Source organism: Salmo trutta, unplaced genomic scaffold, assembly GCF_901001165.1.
Source record: "Salmo trutta unplaced genomic scaffold, fSalTru1.1, whole genome shotgun sequence".
NCBI lineage: Eukaryota > Metazoa > Chordata > Actinopteri > Salmoniformes > Salmonidae > Salmo > Salmo trutta.
Genome location: NW_021823172.1, coordinates 35,290 through 54,621, shown reverse-complemented (window position 1 = coordinate 54,621; position 19,332 = coordinate 35,290). Strand labels below are relative to the sequence as shown.

At 46.9% G+C, this 19,332-nt stretch overlaps 1 protein-coding gene across 1 annotated transcript; it reads left to right on the top strand.

The window, feature by feature from the left end:
- Positions 1-81: 81 nt before the first annotated feature.
- Positions 82-8,011, top strand: LOC115189510 (meteorin-like protein; the record flags this gene model as incomplete). Its single annotated transcript, XM_029748121.1, is given in 4 exon segments — positions 82-328; positions 1,540-1,702; positions 3,985-4,044; positions 7,284-8,011. Coding segments are annotated over 4 exon segments (799 nt in total), but the record flags the coding sequence as incomplete, so codon positions are not given.
- Between the last annotated feature and the right edge of the window lie 11,321 nt (positions 8,012-19,332).

Genomic DNA, 19,332 nt, shown 5'->3' with positions numbered 1-19,332 from the left:
CCTCTTCCTCCTCCCTCTTCTTCTCTACCCCATCTCTCTGCCTCTCTCTCCCTCTCTCATCCCCCCTCTCTCCTCTCCCAGTGGTCTGACCCATGAGTCTCACTCCCGTGATGTGGAGCAGGTATACCTACGTTGCTCCCAGGGCAGTCTAGAGTGGCTCTATCCTACTGGGGCCCTCATCGTCAACCTTCGGCCCAACACGGAGCCCACGTCTGGGGCTTCCCCCGGCCTGCACGCCTGCATCAAGCCCCAGACAGACTCCCGCGGATCACACCTCTACCTGGAGAGAGCTGGACAGCTCCGCCTGCTGATGTCTGAGACAGAACAGGTAGATGGTCGGTTAGTCAGTCAATCAGTCTGTCTGGTGGTCAGTCGGCCGGTCAGTCATTCAGCCAGTCAGCATTCGGTCAGTCAGTCATTCAGCCAGTCAGCATTCGGTCAGTCAGTCGGTCTGTTGGTCAGCATTCGGTCAGTCAATCAGTCATTCAGTCGGTCTGTTGGTCAGTCGGCCGGTCAGTCATTCAGCCAGTCAGCATTCGATCAGTCATTCAGTCGGTCTGTTGGTCAGTCGGCCGGTCAGTCATTCAGCCAGTCAGTCGGTCTGTTGGTCAGTCGGCCGGTCAGTCATTCAGCCAGTCAGCATTCGATCAGTCAGTCATTCAGCCAGTCAGCATTCGGTCAGTCAGTCGGTCAGTCTGTCTGGTGGTCAGTCGGCCGGTCAGTCATTCAGCCAGTCAGCATTCGATCAGTCAGTCATTCAGCCAGTCAGCATTCGATCAGTCAGCATTCGATCAGTCAGTCATTCAGCCAGTCAGCATTCGATCAGTCGGTCATTCAGCCAGTCAGCATTCGATCAATCAGTCGGTCTGTCACATTTATTCATAAATCCCTTTTTTACATCAGAAGTTGTCACAGATATTTTACAGTAACCTGGCTTAGAACAGCACAGAGCATGTTACATAGGCAAAAAATGCATGCTTAAGTTTAACCACTGTAAATATAGTTGTTGATATGTTCATAAAGTACTTGTGTGAATATGATTATCTCAGTGTCATTACACCAGTACATTACACCAGTACATACATACACCAGTACATACATACACCAGTACATAACACCAGTACATTACACCAGTACATTACACCAGTACATACATACACCAGTACATACATACACCAGTACATACACCAGTACATTACACCAGTACATTACACCAGTACATACATACACCAGTACATTACACCAGTACATTACACCAGTACATACATACACCAGTACATTACACCAGTACATACATACACCAGTACATTACACCAGTACATACATACACCAGTACATACATACACCAGTACATTACACCAGTGCATACATACACCAGTACATTACACCAGTACATTACACCAGTACATACATACACCAGTACATCACACCAGTACATACATACACCAGTACATTACACCAGTACATACATACACCAGTACATTACAGCAGTACATACATACACCAGTATATATTTAATCATGTTTGCTATATTTCCAGGCGCGTGGCAGGGTGCAGTGTTTCTCCCTGACAGAGGGGGCGCTGTTCATAGAGGCAGTGGGCCAGCAGGACATCAGCAGGAGGATCACAGTGTTTCAGTATGAACTGGTGGCCAGCCACGGACCTGGAGCTCATCTGTACCCACACCTCAACACTGGCACTGGTAAGAGATCAACACACACACACACACACACACACACACACCTGAACACTGGCATTGGTAAGAGACCAACACACACACACACACACACCTCAACACTGGTAAGAGACTAACATATATATACACACACACACACACACACCTCAACACTGGTAAGAGACTAACATATATACACACACACACACACACACACACACACACACACACACACACACACACCTGAACACTGGCACTGGTAAGAGACCAACACACACACCTCAACACTGGCACTGGTAAGAGACTAACACACACACACACACACACACACACACACACACACACACACCTCAACACTGGCACTGGTAAGAGACTAACACACACACACACACCTCAACACTGGCTCTGGTAAGAGACTAACACACACACACACCTGAACACTGGCATTGGTAAGAGACCAACACACACATTCCATGGTAGAACCCAGGCAATAGAACCCGTTCCCCAGATCAAGGGCTGTACAAAGTAACACGACAGGTGGACAGAGTCAGTGACAGAGTCCAGAGAGAGGAGGAAGAATGAACCACTGCTTCAACTGACCCCTAGACACATTAAATAGGCCCTGTGTTAGCTGAAGAAGGGGAGGAAGAGGCATAAATAGGGGGAGGGGGCAGGAGATGACAGGAGTTAAACAGGGTGACTGTCTGTCTAGCCTAATAAAGCAGTCTAGCCCAGATCCACACATCCACAGCCCTGCTGTCGCTCAAGAGACAGACACAGACCAGACCAGAGACCCTCCTCCCTCTCTTACTGCTGTCCTCTATCTCCCTCTCCTCTCTCCCCCCTCTCTCTCGTCTCCCACTCTGACATATAAAAACAAGCAGGCTAATCAACAGGTCACACTGGGGTTAAGCCCAGGGGTCAGCCAATCATCATCCAGCTGTCAGTCAGCGGTGTCTGCTGCAAGACAGGGAGAGGATATTATTGGTCAGATGGAGAATGAAGGGAGGGAGAGTGGGAGGGAGAGGGTGGAGAGAGAGAAAGGTTTTGTTTCTGCCTAGTACAGGTATAGAGAGAGAGAGGTTTGTATCTGCCTAGTACAGGTATGTGTGTGCCATAAAACCAATCAACAGACAAAGAGAAAGACTGTGTGTGTTTAATAGTTGTTTTACTGGCAGACAGGGTCAAAGGTTACCACCCTGACTACGCTCTCTGCCACCTGTTGTTTCACTCTCTCACACTCTCTTTCACACACACACACACACACGTGAAAATCCTTAATCTTGTACCCTCCCCCATAGACATCCCTCTCTCCCTCCTCATCCCTCCCTCTCTCCTTCCTCACCCCTCCCTCTCTCTCTCCTAATCCCTCCCTCTCTCCATCCTCATTCCTCTCTCTCTCTCTCCCTCTCTCTCCTTCTTCACCCCTCTCTCTCTCCTCATTCCTCCCTCTCTCTCCTCACCCCTCCCTCTCTCCCTCCTCACCCCTCCCCTCCCTCTCTCTCTCCACATCACCCCTTCCTCTCTCTCCCTCCTCATTCCTCCCTCTCTCACCTCACCCCCCCCTCTCCACCTCACCCCTCCCCCTCTCTCCACCTCACCCCTCCCTCCCTCTCTCCACCTCACCCCTCCCTCCCTCTCTCCCTCCTCATTCCTCCCTCTCTCTCTCCTCACCCCCCCGCTCTCTCTCCTCACCCCTCCCTCTCTTCCTCCTCATCCCTAATTTCTCCCTCTCTCCCTCCTCACCCCTCCCTCTCTCCCTCCTCACCCCTCCCTCTCTACCCCAAATAGAGCTAGGGGGAACAACAAGGGGGTGAGAGAACCAGACTCTCCCCCTCATCACCTCCTCTCCCCTCTCTCAGGAAGTGAGGGATGGATGGGGGATGGAAATAGGGAGGAGAATATTAGTGGAGAGATACAGGACTAACTGACTCACATGCTCACTCTTCTTTATACCTGATGCCAGTGTTGTATACTGTGTGGTGGTGTATGGGGGTGTGTGGGGGTGTATGGGGGTGTATGGGGGTGTGTGGGGGTGTATGGGGGGGTGTGGTGGTGTGTGGGGGTGTATGGTGGTGTATGGGGGTGTGTGGGGGTGTGTGGGGGTGTGTGGGGGGTGTGGGGGTGTATGGTGGTGTATGGGGGTGTATGGGGGTGTGTGGTGGTGTGTGGGGGTGTGTGGTGGTGTGTGGGGGTGTATGGTGGTGTGTGGGGGTGTATGGGGGTGTGTGGTGGTGTGTGGGGGTGTATGGGGGTGTGTGGGGGTGTATGGTGGTGTATATGTCATGTGTCTCATGTCTCTCTCTCAGCCTCCTGTACACCCTGCACAGATGACCAGATCCTGATGGCGGTATGCACCAGCGACTTTGGTAAGCACACACACACACACACACACACACACACACACACACACACACACACACACACACACACACACACAGGTACGCACCACAACACACACACACACACACACACACACACACACACACACACACACACACACACCACGCCTTCCCCTTCAGGAGGCTGAAAAGATTTGGCTTGGGCCCTCAGATCCTCAAAATGTTCTACAGCTGCACCATTGAGCGAATCTTGACTGGCTGCTTCTCCGCTTGGTATGGCAACTGCTTGGCATCCGACCACAAGGCGCTACAGAGGGTAGTCCCAGTACATCACCGGGGCCGAATCCACTGCCATCCAGGACCTCTATACCAGGCGGTGTCAGAGGAAGGCCCTAAAATGATCAAAGACTCTAGGCATCCAAGTCATAGACTGTTCTCTCTGCTACCGCACGGCAAGCTGTACCGATGCACCAAATCTGGAACCAACAGGACCCTGATCAGCTTCTACCCCCAAAACATAAGACTGAACAAGACCACTAAATAGTTAACCAATAACTATCTGCATTGAACCCCCATTACACTAAATCTTTAGACTCATCATACACACTGCTGCTACTGTCTATTACCTATCCTGTTACCTAGTCACTTTACCTCTACCTATATGTACATATCTACCTCCATTACCTCGTACCCCTGCACATCAACTCAGTACTGGTACCACGTCTGTATCGCCAAGTTATCATTGACTCAGTACTGGTACCACGTGTGTATCGCCAAGTTATCATTGACTCAGTACTGGTACCACGTGTGTATCGCCAAGTTATCATTGACTCAGTACTGGTACCACGTGTGTATCGCCAAGTTATCATTGACTCAGTACTGGTACCACGTGTGTATCGCCAAGTTATCATTGACTCAGTACTGGTACCACGTGTGTATCGCCAAGTTATCATTGACTCAGTACTGGTACCACGTGGGTATCGCCAAGTTATCATTGACTCAGTTCTGGTACCACGTGTGTATCGCCAAGTTATCATTGACTCAGTACTGGTACCACGTGTGTATCGCCAAGTTATCATTGACTCAGTACTGGTACCACGTGTGTATCGCCAAGTTATCATTGACTCAGTACTGGTACCACGTGGGTATCGCCAAGTTATCATTGACTCAGTTCTGGTACCACGTGTGTATCGCCAAGTTATCATTGACTCAGTACTGGTACCACGTGTGTATCGCCAAGTTATCATTGACTCAGTACTGGTACCACGTGTGTATCGCCAAGTTATCATTGACTCAGTACTGGTACCACGTGTGTATCGCCAAGTTATCATTGACTCAGTTCTGGTACCACGTGTGTATCGCCAAGTTATCATTGACTCAGTACTGGTACCACGTGGGTATCGCCAAGTTATCATTGACTCAGTTCTGGTACCACGTGTGTATCGCCAAGTTATCATTGACTCAGTACTGGTACCACGTGTGTATCGCCAAGTTATCATTGACTCAGTACTGGTACCACGTGTGTATCGCCAAGTTATCATTGACTCAGTACTGGTACCACGTGTGTATCGCCAAGTTATCATTGACTCAGTACTGGTACCACGTGTGTATCGCCAAGTTATCATTGACTCAGTACTGGTACCACGTGTGTATCGCCAAGTTATCATTGACTCAGTACTGGTACCACGTGGGTATCGCCAAGTTATCATTGACTCAGTACTGGTACCACGTGTGTATCGCCAAGTTATCATTGACTCAGTACTGGTACCACGTGTGTATCGCCAAGTTATCATTGACTCAGTACTGGTACCACGTGTGTATCGCCAAGTTACTCGTGTTATTTTTCTATTACTGTAAAATGTTTCTCTCTGCATTGTTGGCCCGTCAGTAAGCATTTCACTGTTAGTCTCCACCTGTTGTTCACCAGCATGTTGCAAATGTTATTCGATTTGATTTAGAACACAGCCACAAACAGCACCAGCTGTAGAGGACATGAACAACCCTCCTCATATCTCTGTTCCCCATATCTCCTTCCCCTCTCTCCTCCTCATCGCTCTCTCTTCCCCCTATCTCTCCTCCTCTCTCTTCCCCTCTCTCTCCTCCCCATATCTCTCTCTCTTCTCCTCTCTCTCCTCCCCATCTCTCTCTCTTTCCCCTCTCTCTCCTCCCCATATCTCTCTCTCTTCCCCTCTCTCTCCTCCCCATATCTTTCTCCTCCCTCTCCTCCCCATATCTCTCTCCCCCTCTCCTCCCTCTCCTCCCCATATCTCTCTCCTCCCCATATCTCTCTCCCCCTCTCCTCCCTCTCCTCCCCATATCTCTCTCCTCCCCATATCTCTCTCCTCCCCATATCTCTCTCCTCCCCATATCTTTCTCCTCCCTCTCCTCCCCATATCTCTCTCCTCCCCATATCTCTCTCCCCCTCTCCTCCCTCTCCTCCCCATATCTCTCTCCTCCCCATATCTCTCTCCTCCCCATATCTCTCTCCTCCCCATATCTCTCTCCTCCCCATATCTCTCCCCCCATATCTCTCTCCCCCTCTCCTCCCCATATCTCTCTCCTCCCCATATCTCTCTCCTCCCCATATCTCTCCCCCCATATCTCTCCCCCTCTCCTCCCCATATCTCTCTCCTCCCCATATCTCTCCCCCCATATCTCTCTCCTCCCCATATCTCTCTCCTCCCCATATCTCTCTCCTCCCCATATCTCTCTCCTCCCCATATCTCTCCCCCCATATCTCTCTCCCCCTCTCCTCCCCATATCTCTCTCCTCCCCATATCTCTCTCCTCCCTCTCCTCCCCATATCTCTCTCCTCCCCATATCTCTCTCCTCCCCATATCTCTCCCCCCATATCTCTCTCCTCCCCATATCTCTCTCCTCCCCATATCTCTCCCCCCATATATCTCTCTCCTCCCCATATATCTCTCTCCTCCCCATATCTCTCTCCTCCCCATATCTCTCTCCTCCCTCTCCTCCCCATATCTCTCTCCTCCCCATATCTCTCCCCCCCATATCTCTCTCCTCCCCATATCTCTCTCCCCCTCTCCTCCCTCTCCTCCCCATATCTCTCTCCTCCCTCTCCTCCCCATATCTCTCTCCTCCCCATATCTCTCCCCCCATATCTCTCTCCCCATATCTCTCTCCTCCCCATATCTCTCCCCCCATATCTCTCTCCTCCCTCATCTCTCTCCTCCCCATATCTCTCTCCCCCCATATCTCTCTCCCCCTCTCCTCCCTCATCTCTCTCCTCTCCTCTTTCTCTCCAGCGGGTCGCGGCAGTATCCGTGGCGTTGACACGCCCTCGTCATCAGACCACTCCTCCGTTGCCGTGACGCTAAGCCGCCTGTTCCATCAGAAGAGCGGAGTGTTCTCTTGGGACGGAGCCAGAGGAAAGGGGTGGTCCGGACGTCTGAACACGCCCCTGCGGTGCCGGCTGCAGCCGAGGGAGGAGGAGGAGTTCCTGTTCACGGGGGCAGTGCGGTTCGGAGAGGCGTGGCTTGGCTGCTCCCCGCACTACCGCCACTTTCTGAAGCTCTACCGGACCGCCCTGGAGACAGGAAGTAACCTCTGTCACATGGACATGGACACAGACTGAGGCCCGCCCCTCCGCCCAGGAGACAACCAATCAGGGAACAGGATTGGGAAACAAACTCAGCGAATCAGAGACATAGAGAGAGAGGGCTGGGTCGCTGACTGGACTGACAGGGCCCTGATCCAATCAGAGGAGGGAGGTCATAAAGGGGCGGAATCTTCGATATGACAGAGGTGACTGGACGTAGTCCCAAGCCCTGCTAACCGATTGGCTGAATCTCTTACAGTTGCCTAGCAGCAAGGATAGCTGGCCTGTCTCTGAACAGTTCTAAAGCCATCTGTCGTCATAGAATGTCTTAAGACCCTGGTGTGTGTGCTTGCATGTGTCTGTGTGTTTGTGCGTATGTGTTGGAAATAGATGTAAATATGATCATTGTTGTAATGAAAGTTTGCTTTGTGAAAAGCTTTATGTACAGTTTAGAGGTTGTCTTCTGACAGAAGTGTATAGTGGGATCCTGCACAGCGTGTGTGTCTTAGCGTGCTCGTGTGTGTCTTAGCGTGCTCGTGTGTGTCTTAGCGTGCTCATGTGTGTCTTAGCGTGTTCGTGTGTGTCTTAGCGTGTTCGTGTGTGTCTTAGCGTGCTCGTGTGTGTCTTAGCGTGCTCGTGTGTGTCTTAGCGTGTTTGTGTGTGTCTTTGCATGTTTGTGTGTGTCTTAGCGTGTTTGTGTGTGTCTTAGCGTGTTCGTGTGTGTCTTAGCGTGTTCGTGTGTGTGTCTTAGCGTGTTTGTGTGTGTCCGTGTGTGTCTTAGCATGTTCATGTGTGTCTTAGCGTGTTCGTGTGTGTCTTAGCGTGTTTGTGTGTGTCTTTGCATGTTTGTGTGTGTCTTAGCGTGTTTGTGTGTGTCTTAGCGTGTTCGTGTGTGTCTTAGCGTGTTCGTGTGTGTGTCTTAGCGTGTTTGTGTGTGTCCGTGTGTGTCTTAGCATGTTCATGTGTGTCTTAGCGTGTTCGTGTGTGTCTTAGCGTGTTCGTGTGTGTCTTAGCGTGTTCGTGTGTGTCTTAGCGTGTTCGTGTGTGTGTCTTAGCGTGTTCGTGTGTGTGTCTTAGCGTGTTTGTGTGTGTCCGTGTGTGTCTTAGCGTGTTCATGTGTGTGTTCGTGTGTTTGTCTTAGCGTGTGTCTCAGCGTGTCCGTGTGTGTCTTAGCGTGTCCGCGTGTGCCTTAGCGTGTTTGTGTGTGTCTTAGCATGTTTGTGTGTGCGCACTTGCATGTGTGCGCTAGTGAGTGTGTGAACGTGTGTGTACTAGCCTGTGAATGTGTGTGTGTGTGTCTGTGTACGCTAGAGTGTGTGGTTCTGCAATAGCGTGTGTGAACGTGTGTGTACTAGTGTGTGTGTGAACATGTGTGTGTGTGTGACCGTGTTAAAGTATAATAGCTCTCTGGCTCTCTGTTCTAGGGAATAAACTATCTTCCTGGAACAAGTCTTTATTTACTGTGTCTAGACGTGTCTGTGTCACATTGGATTTCTCTACAGTGTTTATAAAGGTACTGTTTGAAGTATCCTCATTTGTGTGTATGTGTGTGTGTGTGTGTATGTGTGTGTATGTATGTATATATATATATATATATATATATATATATAATCACAGTAAAGGGAGAGTAGAGACAGTGTGTATATATCATCACAGTAAAGGGAGAGTAGAGACAGTGTGTATATATCATCACAGTAAAGGGAGAGGGTAGAGACAGTGTGTATATATCATCACAGTAAAGGGAGAGAGTAGAGACAGACTTTTATGATCCATTTTAATTGTTTTCCGACACCTTCGGCCAAGACCACTTCAACAACCACACTGGTGTGAATGTGTATGTGCGTGCATGTCTGTTACAGATGAATTCATTGTCCAATGTTCACAAATGTCCAATGGAAAGGTGCATTTGGGCTATCCCCTCTGAAAGACACACACACACACTCACAGGTTGGCCTGAGTGGTGGAGGAGGGGATGGAGGAAGGGAGGATTGGAGGGAGGGGGGAGGTGGAGAAAGATGGAGGGATGAAAAGGAAAGATTGAGGGATGCCCTCAGTGTCAGTGGGGGGGGTGTCACATTTCCCCTCTTTCCTCAGGAAGAACAGCAATGTTTAGAATGTCCCCCTCACACACACTCTCTCTCCCTCTCTCTCTCCTGGGTTGTGAGTGTATACCCACGCGAGTTTGTAAAATGTCTACCCTGCTAGAGCTGCCCCGGTCAGGTCTACCCTGCTAGAGCTGCCCCTGTCAGGTCTACCCTGCTGAAGCTGCCCCGGGTCAGGTCTACCCTGCAGGGGCTGCCCCTGTCAGGCCTACCTTGCTAAAGCTGCCCCCTGTCAGGCCTACCCTGCTAGAGCTGGCCCCCGTCAGGTCTACCCTGCTAGATCTGCCCCGGGTCAGGTCTACCCTGCTAGAGCTGCCCCGGGTCAGGTCTACCCTGCTAGAGCTTCCCCGGTCAGGTCTACCCTGCTAGATCTGCCCCTGTCAGGCCTACCCTGCTAAAGCTGCCCCCCGTCAGGTCTACCCTGCTAGATCTGCCCCAGGTCAGGTCTACCCTGCTAGAGCTTCCCCGGGTCAGGTCTACCCTGCTAGAGCTGCCCCGGGTCAGGTCTACCCTGCTAGAGCTTCCCCGGGTCAGGTCTACCCTGCTAGAGCTGCCCCCCGTCAGGTCTACCCTGCTAGAGCTGCCCCGGGTCAGGTCTACCCTGCTAGAGCTGCCCCAGGTCAGGTCTACCCTGCTAGAGCTGCCCCGGGTCAGGACTACCCTGCTAGAGCTGCCCCGGGTCAGGTCTACCCTGCTAGAGCTGCCCCGGGTCAGGACTACCCTGCTAGAGCTGCCCCGGGTCAGGTCTACCCTGCTAGAGCTTCCCCGGGTCAGGTCCACCCTGGGATGAATTGGAACGCCGACTGCATGCCAGGCCTAACCCGCCCAACATCAGTGCCCGACCTCACTAAATGGAAGCCCCACAGTCCCACAGCAATGTTCCAACATCTAGCGGAAAGCTTTCCCAGAAGAGAGGAGGCTGTTATAACAGCAAAGAGGGGACCAACTCCATATTAATGCCCATGATTGTGGAATGAGATGTAAGATGAGCAGGTGTCTACATGCTTTTGGTCATGTAGTGTATACTGTAGTTCTACATACAGACACAACATATAACATAACCATGAATGGAAGTGCAACACATTTGTTTATTTATCCTTTATTCAACTAGGCAAGTCAGTTAAGAACAAATTCTTATTTACAATGACGGCCTACCCCAGGCCAAACCCTCTCCTAACCCGGACGACGCTGGGCCAATTGCCCGCCGCCCTATGGGACTCCTGATCACGGCCGGTTGTGATACAGCCCGGGATGGAACCCAGGTCTGTAGTGATGCCCCTAGAACTGCGATGCAGCGCCTTAGACCGCTGCGCCACTCGGGAGGTTTATTAAGACAGGGAGAGAAGAGAGAAGGGTGAACTCAGTGTGTTTTAATGATAGAAGAGAGGAGGGTGAATTTAGGACTTAACTTATTTGGAAAGAGACGTACAATTTGAGAAATGTTTGTCGATTCAGCTGTTTATGTGTGTGGTGTGAATGTGTGTGTGTGTGTCTGGTGTGTGTGAGAGAGTGTGTGTGTGTGAATGTGTGTGTGTGTGTGTGTGAATGTCAGTGTGTGTGAGTGTGTGTCTAAAGACGTGCTCTGAATTCCTCAGAGGTTTAAGACAGGCTCCAACGACCTTAGAAGACTGTCTATATATAACCACCCTTTAAAACACACCCTTCTAGACCTCTCTGACCCCCCATCCCTCCTCCACATAACATCTAATCAGTGATCAGCTAACACTTTCTCCCCTCCTCCTCCTGTTCTGCCTGAAGAAAACTCTCTCTCCCTTTCACATGGAGGGACTGTAGAGAGAGAGAGGGAGAGGAGATGGAGAGACCCTGGATGATTTGTTACTTGTAGCCCTGGTTTTCTCCTGTCGAGAGAGAGAAAGAGAGTGTGTGTGTGTGTGTGTGTGTGTTTGTTTTGGGCTGTAGTCTGAGAAGGCCACACGCGTCCTGCGCACCGCCAACATGCAAACAGGCTACACAGCAGAAACACAACCCGCCCTAGCAACACCCAACACCCCTAGGCAACCTCTTCCCGGCAACCATCCATCTTCTTTTGGCAACCCCTCTAATTCAGGAGACACACTTGCTATCTACACAAGACATTAACCCTGCGACACCCCCCCCCCCCACACACACACACTGACGTTCAATCGAACGGTAACTGAATGCCTCAATGCCTGTCTGTCTGCTTTATATAGCAAGCCAGGGTCACTGTCTGTAGGAGCAATCCGTTTTGGTGAATGTGGTGGTGTACCTAATAAACTGTCCTGTGTGTGTGTGTTGGGGGGCAGTTCAGGATGCAGTATGTGAGAGGGACAGCTGAGGAGCAGTCAGTTGGAGAGTATAGAATGGCTGAGCTCAGGGAAACAGGACATACCAGCGTTCTAACTCAGACACACATACACAAAGCACCAGAGGACTCAAGTCACATGACTTGGGTTCGAGTCTGACTCTTTAGTCATAAATTTGATGACTTGAGACTCGACTTGATATTACATAAAATAACTGGAGACTTGACATGGACTTGTAGTCAAGACTCTGGACTCGACTTGAGACTGATGACTTCTCCGTGGATTACTCTCCACGCAGCCAGAGACAGTATCGCACTTGCAAAAAAGTTGATTGGCTAGTGAAATGCACACTCGACCCTCTGATTGGACCAGTAAACTGTCAATCAATACAGTTTGGGTGAGCTTGCACAGTGAGAAGGTTGTGGGGGGGCTGCAAGTTTGAAACTGAAAGGGATTTATTTTCTCCATATTTTAATAGGCTACATATGGCCTACTATTTGTATATTATATGTTTGCTTATTCGATCTGGTCACTGACATAAGCCTATGGCATTCCACCAAATTCTTGTTAAAAAACAATCTGTGCTTCAGAACCAAATAAAATGTTGCGTCTTGACTGTTGACCAATGACCAGTCATCAACATTGGCGCACAAAGACGGGCGAACATATCCATATTAGTTACCAGAAAGCGCTTGTTTAATATTCTCCGGTTTTGCCTGGCAAAAACAGAGTAGCCTACCTATGTATAAAGTATGTATAACGTACATATAAAGTACCGTGTAGCAATCTGCTACGGACAACTCTTTGCCACAACAATAGGCTACCTGGTGATGTCACTGGGTGGGTTATAATGATATAACTGGTAACATGGATGAAGGTGTAACATTCTGGCGAATTAAAGGAAAATTCCACCCAAAAACTATATTTTGATATTTGTTTCATTAGTTCATTGCTGACAAGCAAAACATGCTGAAACTGTCAGCATTCAAGTTTTCAAGATAAGTAACTTTCAAAATGTCAACTCAAAACGCAGGTGTAAAACGCAGTTTATTTCTGTATCTTGTAGTTTGAAAATGCATCACCATTTATGGCTGTAATGACAGGCTCCATTTGCGCAGTGATTGTGTGCGTGTTCGCACGTGCGGGGTTGCAAGCTTTGAACACCACATTTTTGGGGGTCTTGGGACCACTGACCTAACGAACAGATTGCTAATTTGCTGTACAGCTATAGAAATGGGTGCAGCGCAAACGTCAAATTGTAGGGAGAGGTGACTGCCATAAATTAATATGTAGCTCCAAAAACTGTTTGTTGATGAAGAATATGACCCGTTTACTTTGCAAGCTCCCCAGCAATGGGGCATCAAGCAGCAATTACTAGCATAGGACTATTGGTATTTTTCTACGTGAAAATTGCTTAGAATGTATAATTGACTTAAGAAGCTTGCATTTGGAATTTGTTGAAATTAATTATTACATCATCAAAATGTGTTGTAGACAAAATAATTAACAGGGCTGTCTAGCATCCACAATAAATAGACAAAGATTTGTAGTTGAATAAGTCATTTCCTGTGTATATATATATATATATATATATATATATATATATATTATTTTTTTTTCAACTTGGCATAAGTCTTGATTTAAAAAAAACTTGTGACTCAACTCGACTTGCTCTTACGACGCACAACATGGACTTGACCCATTCTACTTGGGACTCGATTTGAGACCCGGACCATGTGACTTGAGACTTGCTTGTGACTCGAATAATAGTGACTTGGTCCCATCTCTGGCATGCACACACACCAATTTCCTCCTTAAAATACACCCTCCCCACTCTTGTTAATTTTGGAATATGTAATATTTACTCTCTCTGTATCCAACATCAGGATCTAATAAATAATATTCTTGCCACAAGATCTCTGCAGCAGGTGAAACTCTAACCGTTAAGTGTCTGGGGCCGGTATCTGGAATCTGGAATTTGTCGAGTTTGGAGGCAGCTCTGCATAGTGGTCAATAGCTGGCACATCCACAAAGTCATAAAATCTGATTTTAATCCTAACCACACTGCTAACCCTAATGCCTAACCCTAACCTTAAATTAAGACCAAAAGCTCATTTTTGTTTTTATACATTTTTAAAACAGCCAATTTGGACTTTGCAGCTGTCCCTCTAGTGGGCCCAATAAGAGTCATTAGAAAAGACCAAAAAAATGAATATTACCAAGCGAAGACATCTGTTGCAGGACAAATAAATATGAGTTCACATAGCTGGCCAGAAATGGATGTTGCATTTGACTTTATGTGTTGGTTATGGAGGTTTCTAGCCCATTGGTTTCTACTACTGATTAGAATACCATTAGGCTGTATCTTTACGTAACAAAAAACTGTCTGTCCGATTTCCAGTTACAATTAGTTTAATACCCCTTGATCTTCAAGATTAGGTCTTGGAAATATGAAAATGTACATTAATCAAAATTGTTTTACCCGAGTATAATCCAAAAGAAGGAGTAAATAGCCCACTCTGTTGTTTATGATTGTGTTGTCATGGAGGACTGATTGGGTTCATTGCTTCCAGCTGAAAAATAAATGCTGCTCTCGGGAAATGGCATGCTTTGAGCACTAACAAAAAGTGCTTTTTTTGCATGTGAAAAATGTAATGCCATATGCTGCATTTGCTAGAAGCCTCTTGTTTAAGTTGTTTGTTGATGACACTTTGATATTGCGATAATTTGCAGCTGTTTAAGTCTATCAAAAGTGCGCAAGTTTGAGCATGTGTCCGTTAGGCCTTTGAGCATGTGTCCGTTAGCCCTTTGAGCATGTGTCCGTTAGGCCTTTGAGCATGTGTCCGTTAGGCCTTTGAGCACGTGTCCGTTAGGCCTTTGAGCATGTGTCCGTTAGGCCTTTGAGCATGTGTCCGTTAGGCCTTTGAGCATGTGTCCGTTAGGCCTTTGAGCATGTGTCCGTTAGGCCTTTGAGCATGTGTCTGTTAGGCCTAAAAGCCCCACTCTTGGTCTTCTTAAATTAAACTTGGTTTTGACCGTAAGGAGCACAACACCACGGGGGAGTTTAGAATGGATCAACTCACTCAAACTGTTATTCCACAGGCTGGGATCCGCACTATGCAAAACGGATGGCACTGTGATAGACTACATCAAATTAGCTGAGTAGAGTGTTGGAGGCTATTTTGTAAATGACATCGCCGAAGTCGAGGATCGGTAGGATAGTCAGTTTTACGAGGGTATGTTTGGCAGCATGAGTGAAGGAGGCTTTGTTGCGAAATAGGAAGCCGATTCATGTTCCATCACTGGACATTCAGAGGCAGTTTCCCAGACGCAGATTGCGCCTAAATTCATCCTTGACAAAAAAAAGAAAAGTAAATGGAGATTGTCCATTGAGTTGTTTTCAGTCCAGGACTGGGCTGAATCTGTGTCTGGGAAACCGCCCCACAGAGCCTGGTCATGGGATGGAGGGAGATCGCCCTCCAGTGGCAGAAGGACTCTGTTGCTCTTCTCTCTTGTTCATCAGTTTGACAATCAAAACAATAGAACAAAGAACGTGTCCAGCCAGACATGGGAGGAGACGTGGGTGTATTGCAACTAGGAGGAGCAGGACATGTACCACTAGCATAACACCTAACTCTCCCTTAGTTCAGCGTAAGGAGAGCAGAGCAAACCAGAGGTGATATCAGTAGGAGGTTTAGCATCTACATCTTGGTGGGGCAAACTCAACAAAATGTTTATGATGCATGTCAGCAAAGCCACTACACAACACTACATTACATAACACTACACAGCACAACACAACACATTAAATGTATTATAATGGAGACAAACGGTACCCACAAACTGTTAGGACCTACATAAAGCTGTCTCAACAGCAGAGCTTATCTTTTCAGCACCAGGAAGTGAATCCTTACCACCGCTACACCTGGCTATCAGCGGAGACGTGTCTGGCAGCGAAACAGTTCTTTCAGCCTCATTTACTGCCTTTAAAGAAAAAGCTGATATGGCTGACTTGCTTAAACAAATGTGGTTTCTACTGACAATTGAGATGTACAAACTATTGCATAAGCAAACGATGAGTGGAAAAGAGGCAATCCTTAATTTCGATTAAGACATTAATGAGCGAGCTAGGACAGACGTAGTCATAACTATTTGTTTAGCTCTTTTGAAATGTACAGCGAGAGAATTCAGAACATGGGCTGCTCTTACAGTGTTCTCCCTGTACACCAAGTCAGAACCGTAGGACAAATAAAAGGGGGCATATAAGCAGATGATGAAATATTCTATGATGGCATTTCTCTAAGGCTATAGGCTACATGTGCACCACCAAGTCAGAATAGAAGGCTATGTTATGAGGGTGAAAGGGACCAAATTATTAGGGTGAGGCACATGTGCTACTAACAGCTTACCACACAACATACACTTAGTATTACTTCCTTAGCTACAGTATACATATCTCCCTGGCATATTACATCATTTATGCAGCAGCATACAAGACATTTTTGTTCTCACCTTGTTGTGCTGTGCTCACATGAACAAGAAGGTGGAGCAGCGGCCCTTCTTGTCGGAAGATTTTGTCATCAAACTTTGTCATCAAAGTCTGGCGTTCTCTGGATTTATGGTGCTTTCAAGACAACTGGGAACTCAGAAAAAAACAAGGTTGTATCAGTGATCTTCAGGTCTGAGCTCTAGAAAGAGGCCCGAGTTCCTGACTTGGAATTTCCAGTTGGATGAAAAGTTCAAGGTTCAAAAGTATTTTTCCAGTCTGAGCTCTTTTTTTTCCCAGAGTTCTCAGTTTTCTTGAACTCACTGAAGTCTGTGATTTCCCAGTTCCGAGTTTCCAGTTGTTTTGAATGCGGCAGAAGTCATGCTGGATTGACAACATGGCCAATGTATTCAGCCATTCCTGGCCCATTGTATTGCATGTGAATGTTTATCCTTTTAAGCTTGGAAAAGAGACCCATAATCCCAGACTTGGACCACACACACTCTCCACTGAATAGCCGGCTAGTGATTGCTTTGCAACGCTTGCAGTAAGCCACTGATTCCTTCCAAACCACTCATTGTTGAATTGGAGATTTCCAACTTGTTGTGTAATGTTTATGTCCCATGGCCGATGAGCACCTATACTTTTGATCAGTAATTTCTCTTCATATGACAAGCATTGAAAATGATTTTCCAGTAGATTTTCATCTTGATTCATGATGATGATTGCTTGTCTAGCTTGCTAGCTAAGATTTTGAAAGTATGATGTTGATACGATCAGTCCAATCAAAGCTACGGTAGATATTTTATCTGTGGCCAATGACCTTGAGCCTTCTTGGACGGGCACTTCTAATGTAAATCTATGGCAGCACCCAAGAGTGTTTGAACTTTCTATCTCTCCCTGTAGATTTTGCGGTGACGTAGTGTCCCCATGAGTGACAGAAAACTGAGCCAATCACAGCGTAATTAGAGAACATTACCCTACGCTGTATATTTTCCGCTGTCTCGCCCCACCACCACCACAGAAAGCACAGAGTCAGGCTGAAACACCTGCATTTTGGAGCTGCCTCACTCAAGAAAGAGACCATGTTTGTATGCAGCTTTATTACCTACATTATTTATGAATATTCTGGTTAACTTGGGAAGCTTTTCTTATATTCATGACTCCAATTCACGTAATTGAAGTACCTTTTACTATTTTGTCTGTTAAATAAACATGACAGGAATGCACCTGACATATGCTAGCTGTCCCGAGGCTACCTGAGCTAGGTGACATGGTCATGTCTAGATACAGCTTATTTTGGGGGGGGGGAGGTTGCACTTTACCTAACTCTAACCCTTTTCTCCTAACCTGCTACGTTAATTATCCTAACCTGCTACTTTAATTATCCTAACCTGCTACTTTAATTATCCTAACCTGCTACTTTAATTATCCTAACCTGCTACTTTAATTATCCTAACCTGCTACTTTAACTATCCTAACCTGCTACGTTAATTATCTTAACCTGCTATGCTAATTCTCCTAACCTGTTACGTTAATTATCTTAACCTGCTATGCTAATTCTCCTAACCTGTTAGGTTAATTATCTTAACCTGCTATGCTAATTCTCCTAACCTGCTACGTTAATTCTCCTAACCTGCTACTTTAATTATCCTAACCTGCTACTTTAATTATCCTAACCTGCTACATTAATTATCCTAACCTGCTACGTTAATTATCCTAACCTGCTACATTAATTATCCTAACCTGCTACGTTAATTCTCCTAACCTGCTACCTTAATTCTCCTAACCTGCTACATTAATTCTCCTAACCTACTACATTAATTCTCCTAACTAGCTATGTTAGTTAATTCTCCTACGTTAATTATTCTAACCTACTACATTAATTCTCCTAACCTGCTATGTTAGTTAATTCTCCTAACCTGCTACATTAATTATCCTAACCTGCTACATTAATTCTCCTAACCTGCTACGTTAATTCTCCTAACCTGCTACATTAATTATCCTAACCTGCTACATTAATTCTCCTAACCTGCTGCATACGTTTTCCTAAACCAGCTACGAAAGGTACATTTTGACAAAACCAGGTAACATGGCAGAAATTTTTAGAGATATGGGTAGTGGGAAGCTAATTCAATACTGATGCAGTAATGCCGTCTATTTGTATTTGGTAAACTACCGGGTATTCTCTAGTGAACAGGCACCTCACACAACTGGTATCATATCATAACGTCTGTCAACAGACTGAGACAACTAACGAGGTACTTTGTTCCGTGTGTGTAGATTTTTCAGAACTTATTATTTAGAAAAATTACGATTTTGCAGCTGTTTGCATGTTTCGTATTTTAGAACACGACAGAGACATGCCTTTAACCAGAGAGGAAGAGGAGGAGACATTTGCACCAAAGACTTACCTTTAACATGCAAACACGCTCCACATTCTAGTATCTTTTCTAACACGTCTCCCCCCATAACATAATCAAGCATCTGACGCAATACGCGTATACCAATATGTTTTGACAATAACAGTCTTCCCACATGACAGAACCAGAAATATTACATTTCAGCCTGGTAGGCTATAGTTGTGTCAATACCAATTCGTTGTGAGAAGGAGGCAAGGAGAGAGGAATTAAGGAAATTAAATTGAGATCTGTAGTGCCTCTGTCAGTGTGTTTCTGTCATCTGATCTGTAGAGGGCGCTCTATCTCTGATTCCAGTATGAGATGTCGGAACAGAGATGTGATTGGTTAATAGAGACCTATGGCAGAGGGCTATTTTAAGGCGGCCAGAAGTTAAAAAATAAATAAAAATAATAATAATAAACGTTAATTGCAGGGGGGCCGGATCACGGCCCCTTCTCTGCAGTGCAGGGGCGGTTCCTCC